The following is a 17559-nucleotide window of genomic DNA, read 5'->3' on the forward strand; positions in this document are numbered from 1 at the left end:
GCTGTTTTGTTTAAATATATATCTCTAATATTTAGGCATTTTTTTTATATATACAATTTCTTCTATTCACATTTTCATTTGGTTACAAAAATTCTTCACTTTTATAACATCGTACACTTTTTTTTAGTTGGCTCAAGTTTAATAATCAGATTGAATATGTCTATATCATTCAACTTCATACACTCGAAATGATATTGCAGTATGATATACTCTGTTTTATCCAAGCGATTTGTATTATTAAATCATTATTTGTGGAATGTATCAAATCATTCAGGTTTTATTATATCTATATGCATAACAAAAACGCTACATTTACAGTCATATGCAAAAGCTTTATAACTACCAGTATTAAATTTCCTACTTTCTTATCGTTATAATACAGGCCTTCAGGACGTAATGTTTCTATCGAAAATGAACAAATTCGTACTAATTTCTTTCCATAAATATATCAAACTTCACATTGTACTCACAGTTTTCCTCGACAATATCAATTTGATTTAACATTTCTTGTTGTATAAAACCTACTGTATCTAATTCTATAATTCTGTACAAATTTCACATTTCAACACCAATAACTAGCACAAAAAATATATATATATATATATAACATACTTAATTAACAAATTATCTTTAATATATCAAAAATGCGCTGTTATCTACAAAACATTAATCTCTGTGGAACCTGAGTATTTGTAAGTTGAAATATGAGGGGTGAAAATGAATAATCATCGAAAAGCTTGGTATCAAATGATACGTTAAAATAGTTCAAAAACTAAAACTATATATTACAATTCCCTCGTGCAGTAATAAAATAATATTTGTTATCATTCCAATGTAATATACTGTTGCTAAATGTTCTACTCTAATACAAACTAACAATTAAAAAATTAATACAAATCATGTTTCTACTATACGTCCAGCTTACAAATTTTCACATATGAAACTACCTTGTGAAATTATATGGTAAGAACTAAAAAGGTACATTAAAACGTTTAATATTGAATACAGGTCTTTCTTCTTCGAATGTTATTTTGATAAACTTGATGATGCGTGTTTGGATCATTTTCAATTTGATTGAAATATTTTTTTAAAAATATTCAACACATATTTGAAATTAAAAATACCCATCGTAAGACACGAATTTATTTAAACCTCGTCTTCACTGGACTCGCTACTGTATGCCAGTTGTTCTTTCCACCATTCCCGAACTTCTAACATAACACTAGAAGGTTTTGGTACAGTTGCCTTTGCATTAACAACTTCTCGCTGTTGTCTGGTTGGTTCTGTGCTTTCTGCGAGATTTGGTAAATTATTTTTCGCAGCCGCTTCAAATGGAAAGCTCACATTGAAGAAAAACACGATGTAAAAAGATAAGGATATCTAATTCAAGAATATACTTACGTGGTGGCCTATTGTTTCTTTTCTTAGGTGCTGTGTTCTTATCTTTTTCGGATCTAATGGAGGCAGGATCTGACAATGTTGGAGTCAAATACTTTCTTCCTGATCCACTACCTATACTATCTGATCTTGGAAGAACCCCTGGTTTTTTCACTTTGTGTCTAGCTGCTTCGGTATCCTATTTAACAACAAATATATTGGTAAGGTTCGATGAAAATCAGAATTTTTCATAAATTAACAAACTGTAATATTTAATATAATAATTTACCTTTATTTCAGTTTCTTCTTCTTTAGCTACTTCCTTCCCCTTTTCTTCTGGATGTTCTTGTTGAGGTACAGGTTGATCAGTGTTCGCACGCAAACGTGCCACAAGACTATTTTGCTGTTTCTACAATAAATAAGGTATGAGTTAACATTACTAAACAAAGGATTATCCGTTGTTCCAGTACTTACTCCACTTGCTCGAATTTTTTTTAAACAGCCCTCCAACCAATTTCTAATAGTTTGCTTCGCAACTTCTTCCTCGATGATGTATTCAAATTCTTCCCTTGCTAACAGTTCTTCGAGTTGCAAAGCTTTTCTTATATCAACTGAACGATATGATAACATACTGAAGAAAATATAGTACATAAATCAAATAAAAGTTTGAAGATATAATGAATGCATACAAAATGAAAGCTTACTTGATGACATCGTGAAAAGTAACATCTTCACCATTGTTTAATTTCTCGAGTTCATAACACATATGCTTAAAAAGAAGCCGATCCTTTTGTGGATCAGTCTCTAATCTACCCTTCAGTAGCCGTAAAATAAACTTCACCTAAAACAAACTAATACATAATTATTTCTAATCAATTTACAATAATTTAATAAGATTACAACAATTTTCTTCGATGTACCCGTTTCACTGGTATGAAACCCTTCTGATGATTATCAACAACGTTCCAGGTGTTTTGGAAGTTCCTGATGTCAGCATAAGACAATAATGCATCTTCTTCGTTGGAGTAAAATAAGGAAAAGTTCTCCATAATAATAGCTGTCGTGAAAGATCAATTTTTATGTACAGTATTACTTAAAAGAAATGTGCTTCGTGGACATGTCTGCTGGAAATGATAGATTGATACTTACCCACCAGAAGATTTAAGACAATGTAAGTAATAATGACGTAGAAAGTACAAAAATAAATTAAGGAAGCATGAAAATTGCCGCAATCTGTCTCCCAATAATTAGCAGCCGGAGTGCAATACGGCGGTTGTATCATGCAATCGTGCATTATCTTATTCCAGTCCTCTCCGGTGACAATACGGAATAGCATGGCAACACCAGTCACAGGTGATTCGAAATTGGCACGCCTAAATGATAATCGTCTGTCTTAGAATCATGTTGAAGTAATAAAAACAGCCTGCACCATTTAAATTGTTTACACTTAACATTAATCCCTTTTTGTTGAAGGAATTACTTAACATTACCTTCCTATACCTTCACCGTATTTGACTGTTCCAAAGATGATAGTGCCTGCTAGCGCATAAAAGAAAACAAGAAGAAACATGCCGAATATAATGAAGAAACTTTTACAAACGGATACTCCAACCGTTAACATTAACATTTTGAGAGTCGTATGTTTCCCGGTAATGGTGAAGAATCTAAGGATCACAACCATAAAGCCGATAACGTATGACAAATCGTTCTGTAAGAAAGCACTCCTGTCATTACATTTATAATTAATTGAAAACGGTCATTGGACGGTGTCTAACTTAATCGACGTACCTTCATTGTACAATGAATGACGATCCAAATAACACCGACGACTGTCACGAGCAAATCATATCTGTTTCTTCTGGACTGCCAATAGCCACGTGGTGTAAAAGCAATGTTTTTCATAATTACCTCTACAAGGAAGATCAGTGTCAGAATCGTGGACACCGTAGCGAGTGCTTCCGTGTGTTCTTCCTCGATTCTCCACTTAAGGGGGGGAGAAAAAATAAAAAAAAGTCATTAACGCAAAAAAACATGTATGTACATATACGTGTATGGTTTACTTTTACCACGGTCTAATGGTAGCCGGCAAGGAACAAATGATTCAGAGTAACAGTCATTGAATCCTGTTCTTCAGCGAAGAGTGTATATGTTTGTATATGAAGAATTGATTAGTATTTTTGTAACAGTGTTGGTTGCTCGTGTGGTGTATTGTAAATAATTGTGTTAAATAAAAAAGGAAAGAATGCAAAATTATTCAACTCACAGAAACGCATAGAAGACCACTGTTTATTAGTACCATGACAGCGATGAATCTTTTGAAATATATGTTCTGAGTGATGTCATAGATAAAGGCTCGAAATTTCTTTCCATCTGGTCTAGGCGGTAAATGCAATGGTTGAGCAATTTTCAATCGTTTCTTTAAATCACACCTATTCAATCACACACGTATATTTCCTTATCTCTCAAATATGTTAAGATATACATTATATAATAATTAATTAATGTTTTACCATCGTCTTTGATCGACCGTGAGTAACGCGGTTCCTTTGTTTTCAGAGTAATTAGCGATAACAACACCAACGAACAATGTTAAACCAATCATACAGCCCAGGAAAATATAGATATGGATATAAATAGCATGGACCTAAAAATCATCAAACGATAATCATCATATGAATGATTTAAATTGTTATGAATGGACTTACGGGACCAAGAGCTTTGATAAGAACGTCTCTAACGTCGAGCCAACCTTTGAAAGAGAGTACCTCGAAAAGTGCCATCAGCGCGTCACCGATATTGTCGAAATTAAATCGCCTAGGATTAGCCCTAAAATATTTCATTCACTGCTTAAGAATGTTCTTTATATATCTATGTAAATTTTTGTTAATAAGCCTACCAAACTCGTGGCACTAGTATAGATGGATAACTTTCATTTTGGCCCGGTCGTAGTTTCATTTTCGTCACGAAAACTCTTCTCATGAACACTCCAACGCAATCTTCACGTTTCAATATAGTGGGATCATTGCAACGAGCTAATCTACCTCCGTAAAGTTGCACCCCATAACTTGCAAATATGAACATCAACAGAAACAACAGAGTAGACACCTAAAAAGCTTCTTATTCATTTTTTGTCTGAACTTTGCGTCAAATCTTATGAAACGAATGTTAAGATAAATAATCAAAGGGTAGATCGAATAATGTTTAATCAGGATTAGTTACCAATAAGATCTCTTTGAAGCCCCTACATAGCTCGTAAACGACCTTCCTCATATGCGGTACAAGGGTGAAGATCCTTAACGGTCTAACGCATCGTAAGATCATTAGAAGTTGGGCGCCAGAATTCGGTGGCACGCTCTTCGGCATCCAACAGAGAAACACGAGACTGACCTGAATGTTCACTGAATTAGCCTTTATGTATTTTTTACACGTTGAAATGCAACTGGTGATTCTTTGATTGTCAACATACGACGTAGATAAAAACGTCCAAAACGGAAGCCACGTCTTTGATATAGGCCTTCGGCGTGAAAAACAATCCGTCCGCCAGAATCTTAAGAGCTAATTCGATACTCATAAAGATCACGAAACCGTATTCGGTGATCTGCAACGCCGGTACTTCCATCACGCGATATCGTGGTGTTTCGAACATCATGGAGATGCAAGACATCGTCGTCGCATAGATCATTACCCAATCGAGGTACGTGACCAAGCCAAGAAAATTGCTATAAAATCGCGTAATTATCGGCCGTTATTAATACTAATAGAAAGTTCTTCAAGCAGATGATCTAAGGCGAATTTAAAAGCAGCCACGCTTTAATGTAGAAAGGACTTACTGCAAACTTTTATATTGAACTTTCCTCTCTTTTCCAGTTAACGGATCTTTCACGTTTGTATCGTATCTCGCATAAACGAGCGACTGACAGATTTTGCGGAATTTACTCTCTCGCGGTACCGCGAACAATGGTGTATCGAAAAATGGATGATTTTCACGCAAATCCTCCTCGCGTTGATTTCTAAGTAAGGTGCAATGTGACAAGCGTTAAATTTTATACAGATGCAAAAGTGTTGAAACTAATTGTGAAAAAATTATTCTTTCTTACCTTCTCATCTCAGCTTGTTGACGTTTAGCTTGCAATAATTTTATGTCCAAATCATGCGGTCTACTTCGAGATGAACTAACTCTATTTATACCTCCGATATCACCATTTTCCATTAGGTGTTCATAAGTTTGTTTCAACTTGATTGATCCGCTACGAACGCTTCTTCTAATGGATCTGTTAAAAAATATTTAAGGAATGTATCGGTTACAATATAAAACACTTTAAACTTGAAGAAATCTTACTTCTTTTGATCTATGCGTAATTGCTTGGCACTGCTAACAGTACCCTGAGGCTTCAAAAGACCCTTTCCTGGTACTGGTATCATAGCAGAATCACCTAGTAATAGCCTCTGATTGTTTGAATCACTGATAATCAAACAAGTGATTATAAATATTTGAAATTATAATAACAGAAGTTATCAATTTTTTACTTACTTTATGATATAAATAACAGCTGCTTTTTTCAAACTGGTAACAACATTTCTTACTTTTGGTGGATTATTTAAAATCTTTACTGGACGTTGTTTTCTGTATATCATTTTCGAATCAAAAGTTTCATTTATTTTCTTCACCCCCTCGTTTTCTTCATTTTCCATCTCAAATACAAACTGCCTCATGAAGCTTTCGCGTACCTAATTAGATACGTATAAAAATGTGAGTACTTCCACTATGTTATTTATCTGATAAAAGAATAATACTTACTTTTGGAAGATTGAAGTCTGATGGCACTTTGTGCAAGCATGTCATTTGAGGACTGTCGGGGAATTTTTCAAAAATTCGTAATCTAAATGGTAGAGTTTCTTTTATCTCGGCACTTTGTTCACGAAATTTTAATTGCTTCAATTTCTTAATATCTTCATCCAATTCAAGATTGTCCAAAATAACGGCAACGAACAAACTAAGCACAATCTTAAAAAATAAACAGTTATTAACCGCATCATCATTAACAAGAATGTTTATTTAAAAATATGCATATGTGTCTTTACCAGTGTGACGAAAAGATGATATAAAATAAAATACATGGCAACAAAAGGTGCCATTGTCTCGTGTGTCCTTAGCATTGTTTCATCCATAACATCAACCCAAGCTTCTTGTGTTAGAATTTGAAACATAGACATGAATGCCTGAAACATTTTGTAGCGATTGTTTAAGTAAAAAACATTGAGCAAACTAATTCCATGAGATTGTATATATATTTTACCTCTGGAAATGTTTCAAATTTCGTGAAGTCACAAAGAAAACAGAAAAGTTGCATAGAAATACTGGATGATATAACCAGCAGGCACATGGTAAAAATAATAAGACTTCCTAATTTTTTTCCAGGTCCAAATATTTTATATACAAAGTCTTCTAACATTGGGGATGCTTTAATCAGCCTGACTACCCTAAGAACCTAATTGGAAAACAACATTGTATTCATTTAAAACCGTACATGTACCGTCTATCGTTTCTTCTAATTGTTCAATTTGTTTTATTTTAGAGCTGAATGAAAACTAATATAGAAACCTGAAAATATGTGAATCCAGAAAGATAGAAGAACGGAATGATGTGAATGGTTGTACCAATTGCTAGTAACAGCTCGAATTTGTGAATCGAATGCTTGTAATAACTGCGGAATCCTAGGCACCAGATTTTGAACAACGTTTCCAGATCCAAGAATATCGTGAACGCAATCTCGGCATAATAATAGTTGTCGTAATAAGTGTGCCGTGGTTTTTCATCATGCTTGAAACTCATGGTCGCCGTAGTGATACCGTTCGCCAAAATTGCACACATCACCACCATACGAAATTGAGGAGATCTAAGTATGGCGTGGCATATAGGAGAAGCCAATCCTCCGTGTTTATTTTCATCCAACGTTACCAATTTCCAGCCATTATCGTCACCAGTTAAAATCTAACAATATTAATTAATCAATTAATTGTTTACTCAATCTAAAGAAAACTGAGTGAAATATATTGATCTCTCATTTATTACTGACTTGTGATGCTGTATTATTACTGATATGTCCTCTGACTCCCCACATCTGTTGAAATTGTACCCGTATCTCGTTGAATGTTTCTGTGATGACAGCAATGAAGACATTTTTCACAAGCCATGCTAGAAAAAATATCATTGTACTGAAATAGAGAACAGCACGCCAAGCAGGTAGACTGTCTATTGCACGGTACATAATGAAAACCCATCCTTCTTGAGATGCGGCTTGATAAACAGTGAAAATGCTGGTAACTGAAAGGTATAATTACTTTTGTAATATATACTTTCTACAGCAAATGTGTTGAATCAAAAAAGTGTATATTATTACCAAATTCGTCGAAACCGTTGAAACCTATAATGTACTTGGACAACTCAAGTTTCATACAAGTCATCCCATCAGGACATTGATATCCTGATTCAGGATCAGTGGAACAGAAAGTATCGGGAATGGCTAAACTGTTAATCGTTATATGTTTCGGATCTGTTGTGTTCAGAACGCAATGATTTTTTAATTCACCAAAGAACTGAACACCTAAAAGACCATACAAGGACATGAAGAAAAGGAAGAAAAGAGTCACGTTGTATATCTGCTGACTCGAACGTCTGAAAAAGATAAATAATACAATTAGTATTGAAATTAGATGAGATTTGATTTTATAGATTCTCTATGTACGAGTTTGTTACTTGAAAATTTGATTGATCCTAGCTTTCGGCATAGAGAACTTAAGGAAGACTCGTAGGAAGCGTATCATGATCAATGGACGTGGTGCTCGTAGTATCGACACATAACTGAATTTCAAAACGAAACCTAACATCTCAAACATTTGTAAAATTACGGACAACCAAAGGAAGACAACCATACTCCCGTCGAATTGGCACCAGTGATCCTTTAAGTAAGATTTATCCCTCTACAATAAAGTGTGTAAAATAAAACACTTAGTCAGTATCAATGTTTCATGTTTCTGGTTTTTATTGCTTACCTTCAGTATACCACGTATATGCATTTTGGCAATCATTTCAGCAGTAAATAAGAATGTAATAATCAAGTCACAAACAAAAGTAAAGTACTGAAGGGGTGGAACTTTTTCAAAAGTCTTTGGAGTGTTTAAGCAAACTGAAGCTAAAGACATTAGAGCACAGGACCTCATCAATCTTCTAACCCATAGCTGTAATTATCAGATAATTATGATGAAAGTTAGTACACCATGGATGATTAGAGCATATTTATGAATTACCTTATTCACCCATTCTATGTCAGCGCTCTCATTGAGGGACTCCTCTGGCCCGTAATCGGCCAAGACGGGTTCCCCTTTGAGGCTCTGCTTGCGCCCCAACATCATAATAGGAATTATGTTCGCAATGGTGAGGCCTGTAATTGTAAATATTAATTTTAATTTCAATATAACAATGAACTAATCATATAACGAAAAGATTATATAAACATGTAGAGAACGTGAAGCATGTAAACATTTCCTTCTTATGATAAAAATGAAGATATGTATCAAATTTGTAATCTGCAGCATCAAACTGTTTTAATTATTGTGTCTATAAATGTAATACAATTGACCTACCTTTTTTTTAACAGTTTGGACGACGACGAAATCTGCCTTTACGGCAATTCATATAGACTACATTTCAGTATAAAGCAACGATAAATCTTAACGTGTAATAAACATTTTATTAGTAACAACAAGCTAGCGACATAGTGGCGAACATTTTTTGGTTGAGTTTCGAGCTTTTAACCGACAGTGAAAGCTTAACGAGCATGAGCAGTAGCGTTATCGTCGACTAGCAAATCAATATTTTAAATCTTGAATGAAACGCGCGCTCCTCGATACGATTTGATTTAATGTAACCAGCTTATTCATTTTGCTAATATATTATTCGTTTAAATAAAATACACATACTATTTTTATTTTGAGATGACTTTATATAATACGTACGTTTATAGTAAGATACATTGTAATATATATAAAAAATATATTCTTTTAAATTGTAAAATTAATACAGTATTAAAGAAATATTAGTTCTTTCAAAAATGTGCGTAGCATGTTATAAAAAATACTTATCGTTTTTAATTTCGGATTAATTCCTTTTCTTGTTAAATATAATACTATTGTTAATATTGTTATTTGTTTTTTATAGCCTTGTTTGCAGCATCCATCATTTTTGAGAATTCCGAGTCTGAGTTGGATAAAAGTACGGATGGTGGGTCAAATTCAATTATCTGACCATTCCTCATAACGATAATACGATCACAAGATACAACAGTCTTTAAACGATGAGCAATTGTTAATGTAGTACAATTTAAAAATTCATTTTGTATTGTACTTTGTACAGCGGCTTCAGTTTCAGGATCAACGGCAGCTGTTGCCTCGTCCAGTACCAATACCTAAAATTTGCTTATCGAATCAACTAGAAAATTATTAAATTAATTTAATATTATTATCGTTTACAGAATCGTACTTTTGCATTACGTAAAAGTGCTCTGGATAAACAAAGCAGTTGTCTCTCTCCAACACTCAAATTGTCTCCTCCAACTTCAACAAATGCATCTAATTGACCTGATATATTTTTTACTTTCTCTTTCAATTTAGTTTTCTCCAAAGCGCTCCAAATTTCAGAATCACTACATTCTTTAAAAGGATCCAAATTTGATCTGTAATTCGTATAATTATAAACATTACCAGGTTTCCAATCCTAAAACCTATTTTTTCGTTTATATCTACCGTATAGTTCCATTAAACAGAACCGGATCCTGAGGAATTATCGACAATTTGCTTCTCAGTAGTTCTAGATTCACTTTTCCTATATCTATATCATCAATTTTAATTTTTCCAGCAGATATTTCGACTAGTCGAAATAAAGCAACGATAAGAGAACTTTTTCCAGCGCCCGTTCTTCCCACGATACCTAAAATTTATTGTTATATAAAAATAATTAGTAATTGTAAAAACACTTTTATATTGTGCTGTTACCTATATGTTCTCCAGGTTTAGTAACAAATGAAATGTTATCTAATATCGATGGTAATTCTTTCCTGTATCTTAACTGAACTTTGCAAAATTCTACTTTGCCATAAGCGGGCCAGTCGTTCGAAGGATTTATAGCATCCTTCTTAGGGGTATCTTCTTCTTGCAAATTCTGTATTTGGTGTGCACCATTATTTATAATTCAGCTATTATAAAGATATTACAAATAATAGCTGATTTATTTACCCTCAAATAGTAACTTATTCTTTCAACGCTTATAAAGCGCGTTTCTGTTTCTGCCATTAGTCTTACAGTGTACTGGAAAACGCCTGTCATTTGGGTAGAATATGCCATTGCTAAACCAGCTAAGGCTGGAGATAATTGATATTTCAGCGCTATTACTAGAAACGCGGTAATAGAAGATGAAGCAGCTGCTAGACTATCAAGTCTTACTGCAGACCACCTCATTGCTGACTGACAAAGATAAACACACAAACTGTTTAAATCAAATAATTCTTCAAACCTAAAATATTATAATTCAATAATGTCTTTATCTTTATCTCCTTAAACGAAAGATGCAAATTATTTCAACAAGCGTACTTGGTTACAAATATTTTTTCTTTTTGAAATGCATGAATGGTACTTAATCCATGAACGGTAGTTGTAATGAAACTCAAAACAGGAGATCGTGAGCTACTTTCCATTCGTTTAAAATCTCTCATTGCTACTCTAAAAAAAATTTACTTTTGCTGTATTTGAAAATAAGAAAATATAGTGTATAGAAATATCATTCTTACCGAAAAACTTTGCCGACATAGAAAAATATAACTCCCAGAACAATTAATGGTAAACAGAACCAAGGTAGTATTGAACATATAAATATAATTGCAAAGCTACAAGTAAAAATATTCTGAACCATATTTTCTACAGATATTGGTATGTAATTGTCAACTGTAACAAGAAAAAAGAAAAATAATATGAATGTTAACAAATACAAAAGTATTTTACAAGCTTTACCTTCGTCAATATCTCGGCTGAAAATATTTTGTATTCTTCCAATGGGAGTAACTTCAAAGAATGTTACCGGTGATCTAATCAATTTCTTAAAAACTTTATTGTGCAGTGTTGTTGAGGCGCTTATCGTAGTGTATGTAATAGCTAATCCACGTAGTAGACTTGTCAATAAAATAACTCCAATGAAAGAAGTATAAATTTTTTGATAATATGTAAAATCAGGATTGTCATTCAAATTATCTGATATTATGGTTTCATTCGTTTCAAGATTGGTGATGTTCTTAAAAAGAAGGGTAAGTATAAAAAAAAAGTACGACATATACGTTTCACCTGTATAAAAATATAAAAAATATTTACTCCACCACCAGCCTTAATCCATATAGCTAACCACCAAGAACTAAATGCAGAACTTCCAACATTCAGAAAAAGTGTAAAAAACACTAAAATAGCCACGATGTAACCACCTGCGGCTTTTACGTATGTATGATAGGTATACGATTTTACGGTACCCGTTTCTACCTTTTCTTCCGTAGTAAGAGATGCTCCTATGATATGTTGGGATTAAATATTTTTAAAGAAATAACATAAATTTGTATAATATACCTTTCCCACGTGTTTCTTTCGATGTATCACCATTTCCCAAATTATCTGTAGAGTTAGTTTTTATTTGTTTCAATAAACTAAGATTGTCACTATCTGTTTGGGACACTGTAGAATTTTTGCTACATAAATTTATAATAAGAAAGATTACTTATACGATGAAAATTATAATTTTAAGAACTTGTTTATGGAACATAGCATACTCTTTTGAATTATCCTCCGTTTTTAATACTGTACTGTTTACCATTGTAGTATATTCTCTATTTAATTGCATTAGTTCGTCGTGTGTACCTTGTTCTACAATTCTTCCTTTGTTCATTAAATAGATTTGATCACAGTGTTTTAAAAACTATAATCAATAAAATACAGCATAAAATCTTAAATGAAATCTTTATATATTTAATACATACTTGCACTTGATGAGTTACAAAAAGAACACATTTGTTCCTGAGTGCTCCAAGAATTAAATTCTTAAAAATATAAGAACCTACATGAGCATCGACTGCACTCAATGGATCGTCCAGAAAATAAATATCTCTTAAATAAAAGAAGGGATTTTTGAAAATGTAATTATATTTTCCATAAAATTTGAAGAACATTCTCACCTATTAGCATAAAGTGCTCTAGCAAGGGCAACTCTTTGTTTCTGTCCCCCCGAAAGATTTATACCTCTTTCTCCAATCTCAGTTTCATCCCCCCCTGGTAACATATTCAAATCCTCCTTTAGATTACAAACTGTCAATGCTTGGTAATATCGTTTGGCATCAAATGGATTTCCAAACAATATATTTTCTTTAAGAGTTGCATTAACAATCCATGCCTGTTGACTAACATAAGCACAAGAACCTTCTCTCAGTATATGGCCGTTTGTCATTTTTAATTGCCCTAAGGCAGCAAGTAGAAGACTAGATTTTCCACTTCCTACAAGACCACAAATTCCTATCAATCCACCTTTTGCCGCTCCAAATTTAATATCAGTCAATACTTCTATGTATTGGCTTTCTTTGGAAGATTCATTGAGTTTTTCTAATTCACACCTGTCATTCGAATTCCATACAATTTTGCTGGAATAAATACAAAAATGTATTAAATAATATGATAAAAAGTAACATTCAAACTTCTGTTAGTTCAAAAAAAAGACTTACTTCTTATTTGCATTAACATTTTTTGACTTGTTAGTTGCAAAGTAGAATTTTTATAAACAAATGAACCATTAGCAATGGCTACAGCTTGTGATTTCACAATTGGTTTCGATATTTGGCATGTGTGCTCTTCTAAAAGCAATACATTCTGCACAAATATTACTAATTATTAAAAGTGTACATAAATTTTTAATACTATCAAAATAACTTATTATTCAAATCAATACATTCTCCAAATAATTCTACTTTCTCAAACAAAAACTAACATTTAACATATTGATGTTTCAAGTGGCATAATATCCTTCTGTAACTTGAACAATGTAAGAGCAAATAATTAGTATCAACATGCTAAATTTTGTTGAATACAAAAACTTGTACTCATGACTTTTTCGTAAACATAACAAACCAATAGCAAAGCAAACATTAAATTTATCATACTATTACATAAAGCACTTATGTAATAAAATAAAATAATAAAATTTATAATATAACACACACATGCATGCATAATAGCATTAACTTAAAGCAATGCAAATTGCAGTAATGCTCCCACATTTAATATACATTTCTTAAAACACCAAACAAGAAATAAATTAATATTAAATATAAAATAATTTATGAAGCGTCACGCGTTATTATAACACACAAGAAAAGCAATTTTTTAAATTTTTTATGTATAATGCTAATGTTACTTGCAAGATAAGTGCAATTTTGATTAGTAATTATCATTAACAAAATAGGCAAAAATAAACACCTGTAATCTGTTGAGAGTTATATTTGACTCAGTGATATTAATCAGGGCCACTTGTAAAAACATGAGAGAAGAACGAAATTGGGAATTGAGTAATGATACGAAGGGGAACACCTGGAAAAGTAATATACAATAATTTATAATGATGACTTAGACATTATTTCCCCGTAAATTGTTCCCAAACATTTCCATTTCTATTGTTATAGGCTTATTTTACTTTTAAAATGTCAAATAATACTATACATACATTAATGCCACAAGGAGGAGTAAGAGAAAAAGCAATTATTTTATACTTATTTGCACAACATGCAGCACTCTCCCCTTTATACCCACAACTGTTATCAGAAGCTTCCCCTGTCCATAGGATTAAAACGATTCCCGTGCAAATTGTATCAAATTTCACTTTCACTTTACAGTGAATACAAAAAATTGGTTTAACTTCAAATATATGAAAACTTGCTAGTAATAGTTTACTCTTTAAGTTGCACTTGAATGCGATTTAATCATAAACTAAACCTAAATGAATTTAAGTATAAACTTTGCGAGATATAAACCTTGATTCTTCTAAAGGCAATACGAGCGTCGAAAAAATATCGGGTGGTATTCTTAAGGGAAGCAAGTGCCAATCTCAGCATATTTCCGAAAAATGTTATAATTGGGAAAGCCTGCAATACATATTCCATTAAGTGCGACACCTGTTTCATAACTTCAAACATTTTGCAGAATAAATGTTTCTGGCCAGTGCCGATTAAAATTACTTATTCTAATATTCCTCCCGAAGTCAATAATCATAAATTAATCTATACCTGCGCAGCAGTTAAATTACTGCCTGAAGATAAATGAGCTAGAAACGTAATGATTGCTGATATAACAGGTACAGCAGGCGTTAAAGAAATGGCAAGACTTTGAAAATATACAGTTTTATGTAACCAATATTCCTCTTTTTTTCGTGTATCTGAAAAATAATGATTGTAATATAATAAAACATATAAATTAATAACGATTGTTACAGTATATTTAAAAAATGTTAATCATACCAAGAAGTTTGCCACTAAAATACCTTTCCCAAGAATACATTTTTATTAGCTTTATACATTCTAAGATTTCGTTCATTAATTTTACTCGTGTATCGGTAATCACAACAGTCTTGGAACGAAAATATCCTACTACACGAAATATCAGGTACTGTCAAAATAAATAGTCATTTATAAAATCTTGGAAAAATAAAGAATGTATACAAATTTTGAAAAAAAAAGAAATATGTTACTTACTTGACAGGGATAGAACAGAAGAAAAGCAAATGTTCCAAGAAGAGCCAATGGGCTAAATACCCATAATATGTAAATTATACCACAAGTAACAATTATTGGACCGCTAATTATCATAGGTCCGTAAACGATTACATCAAAAAGTCTTTGACTATCATTAGTAAATAAGTTAATCAGCTACAATTATAAAATAATGATAGATATTAAATCATTAAAAGTAATTATTTCACAACATTTATATTTGAAGTAATACCTCTCCAGTACTCTTATTTCCAAGGCTATTCAATCTAATGATTTTTTTGTATAAAAGAGTAGTACAAGCAGATTTCAATCTTAATGCTGTTCTAATATTTGTATTCCAAGTCCAATTGAAAAATACTATCCGTAAAAGATCACAGCATGTCAATAAGAATGCCCATTTTATTCCTGTCCATATATTTTCATCAGGTGATTGCACATGTTCCAATACTTTTTTCATCAATATCATCTAAAAAAATGTAATGTTTCAGCATCAAATCTCTAAATAACTTAAGGTCTTTAGTGTTTTATAAATAAATGAAAAGCATACAGGACTTATAAATCCACAAATTGTAGAACAAGTTAATAACAACCAAGCTATGCATATTCTGGTTCTCACAAATCTCCAGGCAACAATTGGAAATGATGCTAAATGTGGACCACGTTTACCTAATTCCTCTTGCCATAGTATCTCCAATCTAAATATGAAATTGTTAGTTAACAAAACAAATTTTTTGCTGCTAATTCTTTTAGCATTATATAGTTACCTATGTGCATTATATTTGCAAGTTTCATAAGATGAAATATATGGTACATCTGTCATATCGATACCCTTTTTGTATGCTTTCCATATGTATGGTGTCATCCATGTATAAAAAATGTATGAAAATAAACCAGCCTTATCCGCTGGCATACTTTCCTTATTCCTAAAATAATAAAAATATAATTGAATAGCTACTCATCAAAATGAATCCTATTTTAATACATACTGTTTTCCATGACGTATTGGTATAAGATTCTTCAGAGCTGGGCTATATCTATTCATGTCAGATCTTCTAATATACTCTACAGCTATTTTTGGAGAACGTGAGTGTACACCGGGAAGTAAAAAATGTTGTCCATTTGAATCATTATATCTAAAAAAAATATCAAAGTTTTATTTAACATCAACATCCATAAGAATTATAATTTCATACCTTTCATTGTTAGCATACTGATTTTCATCATCTTCATTTAGATCAGTGCTGAGACTGGTGTCCCCTGTTTTCTTTTCCATAACTGTCTTTCGATACTATATATTAGTTACAAATAAATACACAAGTTAGAAAAATATAAGTCTACATAGGTATGGGTACAATGAAATGCAAGCATTATCTATGAAAAACAAGTATTGAAAACAGATTGTTTTATCTTACAATAAAGTTAGTACCTCCGTTGTTGTTTACATTCAAGTAACAGGAAAAAAATTCAATTTAGACAATTTATAACGCTGCGCGCATACATATAATGTATATATATACTTCAATATACTACAATTAAGTTCAATATACCATTCAACGCACATGACAAGTAGCAATCGCGTTAGAAGTCTGATAAAGAATCTAATCTTTCCTAATCAATAATAGATGGATTAAACTACATAAGACTCGACAAATATCTCCTTTTAAATTTCCGCGTAAATTCTCCCCTCTAACAATCGTAAAGTCCCAAATGCATGTGACACAATGGCATAATGATAATAAATTAACCTGATACGTTGACAAGTTTTAAATGTTTGATTTAAGTAAAGTGATAATGATACCTTTATTTAGCATTTTGAACATTCTCCCTTATAAGAGAAACCTTATTTATAAATATAAAGTGTAAAAAATACTTTTATACAAGAAGATAGAGACGCATATGTAATATCAATGTAATAACAACTTCACGAAAAATGAGCCTCATCGCTTCATTATAGAGTTGGCTGTGATGCTTGTAATATTTAGTAATGTTAGAATTGAAGTTAGATAGTTGAAAAACTAATTTCATCAAGAACATAATGTTTGAATAATGAATTCACTTACGTTTCATGTAACAAATAATACAATACAACTTCCTTCAAACTATCGCATATCTGCTTTTATAAATCTAGGTAATTGAGATAACAATAATTTTAAGTCATCAGGGATTACTTATTTGCTCGTGTGTATACCTTATAAACTTCCGAATAGCTTAAATTCTTCAATTAGATATTTACGCACGTATAAATTCGAATTGCTTGATATGACATGGCATGTTGATAGTTACGACGAATCTCTTTGTTTCATGATGTATGTAAATTAATTATGAGAACAATGGTATAATA

General features: G+C 32.1%; 2 protein-coding genes across 5 annotated transcripts; both read right to left on the bottom strand.

The window, feature by feature from the left end:
* Nucleotides 1–259: 259 nt before the first annotated feature.
* Nucleotides 260–9353, bottom strand: LOC114880408 (sodium leak channel non-selective protein). Of its 4 annotated transcripts, XM_046290130.1 has the most exons (29): nucleotides 9022–9353; nucleotides 8686–8819; nucleotides 8431–8616; nucleotides 8135–8358; nucleotides 7779–8053; nucleotides 7455–7702; nucleotides 6980–7369; nucleotides 6675–6866; nucleotides 6460–6597; nucleotides 6176–6382; nucleotides 5909–6105; nucleotides 5717–5839; nucleotides 5475–5648; nucleotides 5208–5387; nucleotides 4844–5096; nucleotides 4597–4764; nucleotides 4274–4482; nucleotides 4083–4203; nucleotides 3888–4021; nucleotides 3641–3806; nucleotides 3166–3360; nucleotides 2868–3085; nucleotides 2527–2750; nucleotides 2298–2434; nucleotides 2082–2218; nucleotides 1852–2008; nucleotides 1667–1786; nucleotides 1402–1576; nucleotides 260–1325 (listed from the first exon to the last, which is right to left on the bottom strand). In XM_046290130.1, the coding sequence occupies exons 2-29, from the start codon at nucleotides 8788–8790 to the stop codon at nucleotides 1147–1149; spliced, it is 5232 nt and encodes a 1743-aa protein (XP_046146086.1). In that variant the 5' UTR covers nucleotides 8791–8819; nucleotides 9022–9353; the 3' UTR covers nucleotides 260–1146. The 4 variants fall into 4 exon arrangements, with proteins under 4 accessions (XP_046146086.1, XP_046146087.1, XP_046146085.1 ...); XM_046290131.1 differs by having other exon boundaries at nucleotides 260–1292; nucleotides 8686–9332; XM_046290129.1 differs by having other exon boundaries at nucleotides 8686–9332.
* A 63-nt stretch (nucleotides 9354–9416) lies between these two features.
* On the bottom strand, nucleotides 9417–17494 carry LOC123989292 (ATP-binding cassette sub-family C member 5-like). The gene is made up of 25 exons (XM_046290133.1): nucleotides 17279–17494; nucleotides 16412–16506; nucleotides 16205–16351; nucleotides 15983–16141; nucleotides 15766–15913; nucleotides 15451–15684; nucleotides 15201–15374; nucleotides 14967–15114; nucleotides 14736–14884; nucleotides 14484–14594; nucleotides 13933–14043; nucleotides 13178–13326; nucleotides 12642–13100; nucleotides 12447–12573; nucleotides 12240–12385; nucleotides 12040–12158; nucleotides 11794–11981; nucleotides 11440–11716; nucleotides 11220–11373; nucleotides 11023–11151; nucleotides 10669–10945; nucleotides 10429–10594; nucleotides 10180–10363; nucleotides 9917–10109; nucleotides 9417–9842 (listed from the first exon to the last, which is right to left on the bottom strand). Exons 2-25 carry the CDS (start codon nucleotides 16489–16491, stop codon nucleotides 9579–9581), a joined length of 4293 nt encoding a protein of 1430 aa, XP_046146089.1. The 5' UTR covers nucleotides 16492–16506; nucleotides 17279–17494; the 3' UTR covers nucleotides 9417–9578.
* Nucleotides 17495–17559: the final 65 nt, after the last annotated feature.

Source organism: Osmia bicornis, chromosome 2 (genome assembly GCF_907164935.1).
Source record: "Osmia bicornis bicornis chromosome 2, iOsmBic2.1, whole genome shotgun sequence".
NCBI lineage: Eukaryota > Metazoa > Arthropoda > Insecta > Hymenoptera > Megachilidae > Osmia > Osmia bicornis.

Coding starts and splice junctions, on each gene's coding strand:
- LOC114880408 (XM_046290130.1), bottom strand. CDS start 8,790: ATGATGTTGGGGCGCAAGCAGAGCCTCAAAGGGGAACCCGTCTTGGCC. Junction 6,867..6,979: donor CTGGATTCACATATTTTCAG/GTTTCTATATTA, acceptor TTTTCCAATTAG/GTTCTTAGGGTAGTCAGGCT. Junction 4,765..4,843: donor TGGACGTTTTTATCTACGTC/GTATGTTGACAA, acceptor GTGAACATTCAG/GTCAGTCTCGTGTTTCTCTG.
- LOC123989292 (XM_046290133.1), bottom strand. CDS start 16,491: ATGGAAAAGAAAACAGGGGACACCAGTCTCAGCACTGATCTAAATGAA. Junction 15,685..15,765: donor TTTGTGGATTTATAAGTCCT/GTATGCTTTTCA, acceptor ACATTTTTTTAG/ATGATATTGATGAAAAAAGT. Junction 14,044..14,483: donor TTGCCTTTAGAAGAATCAAG/GTTTATATCTCG, acceptor TTACTTTTCCAG/GTGTTCCCCTTCGTATCATT.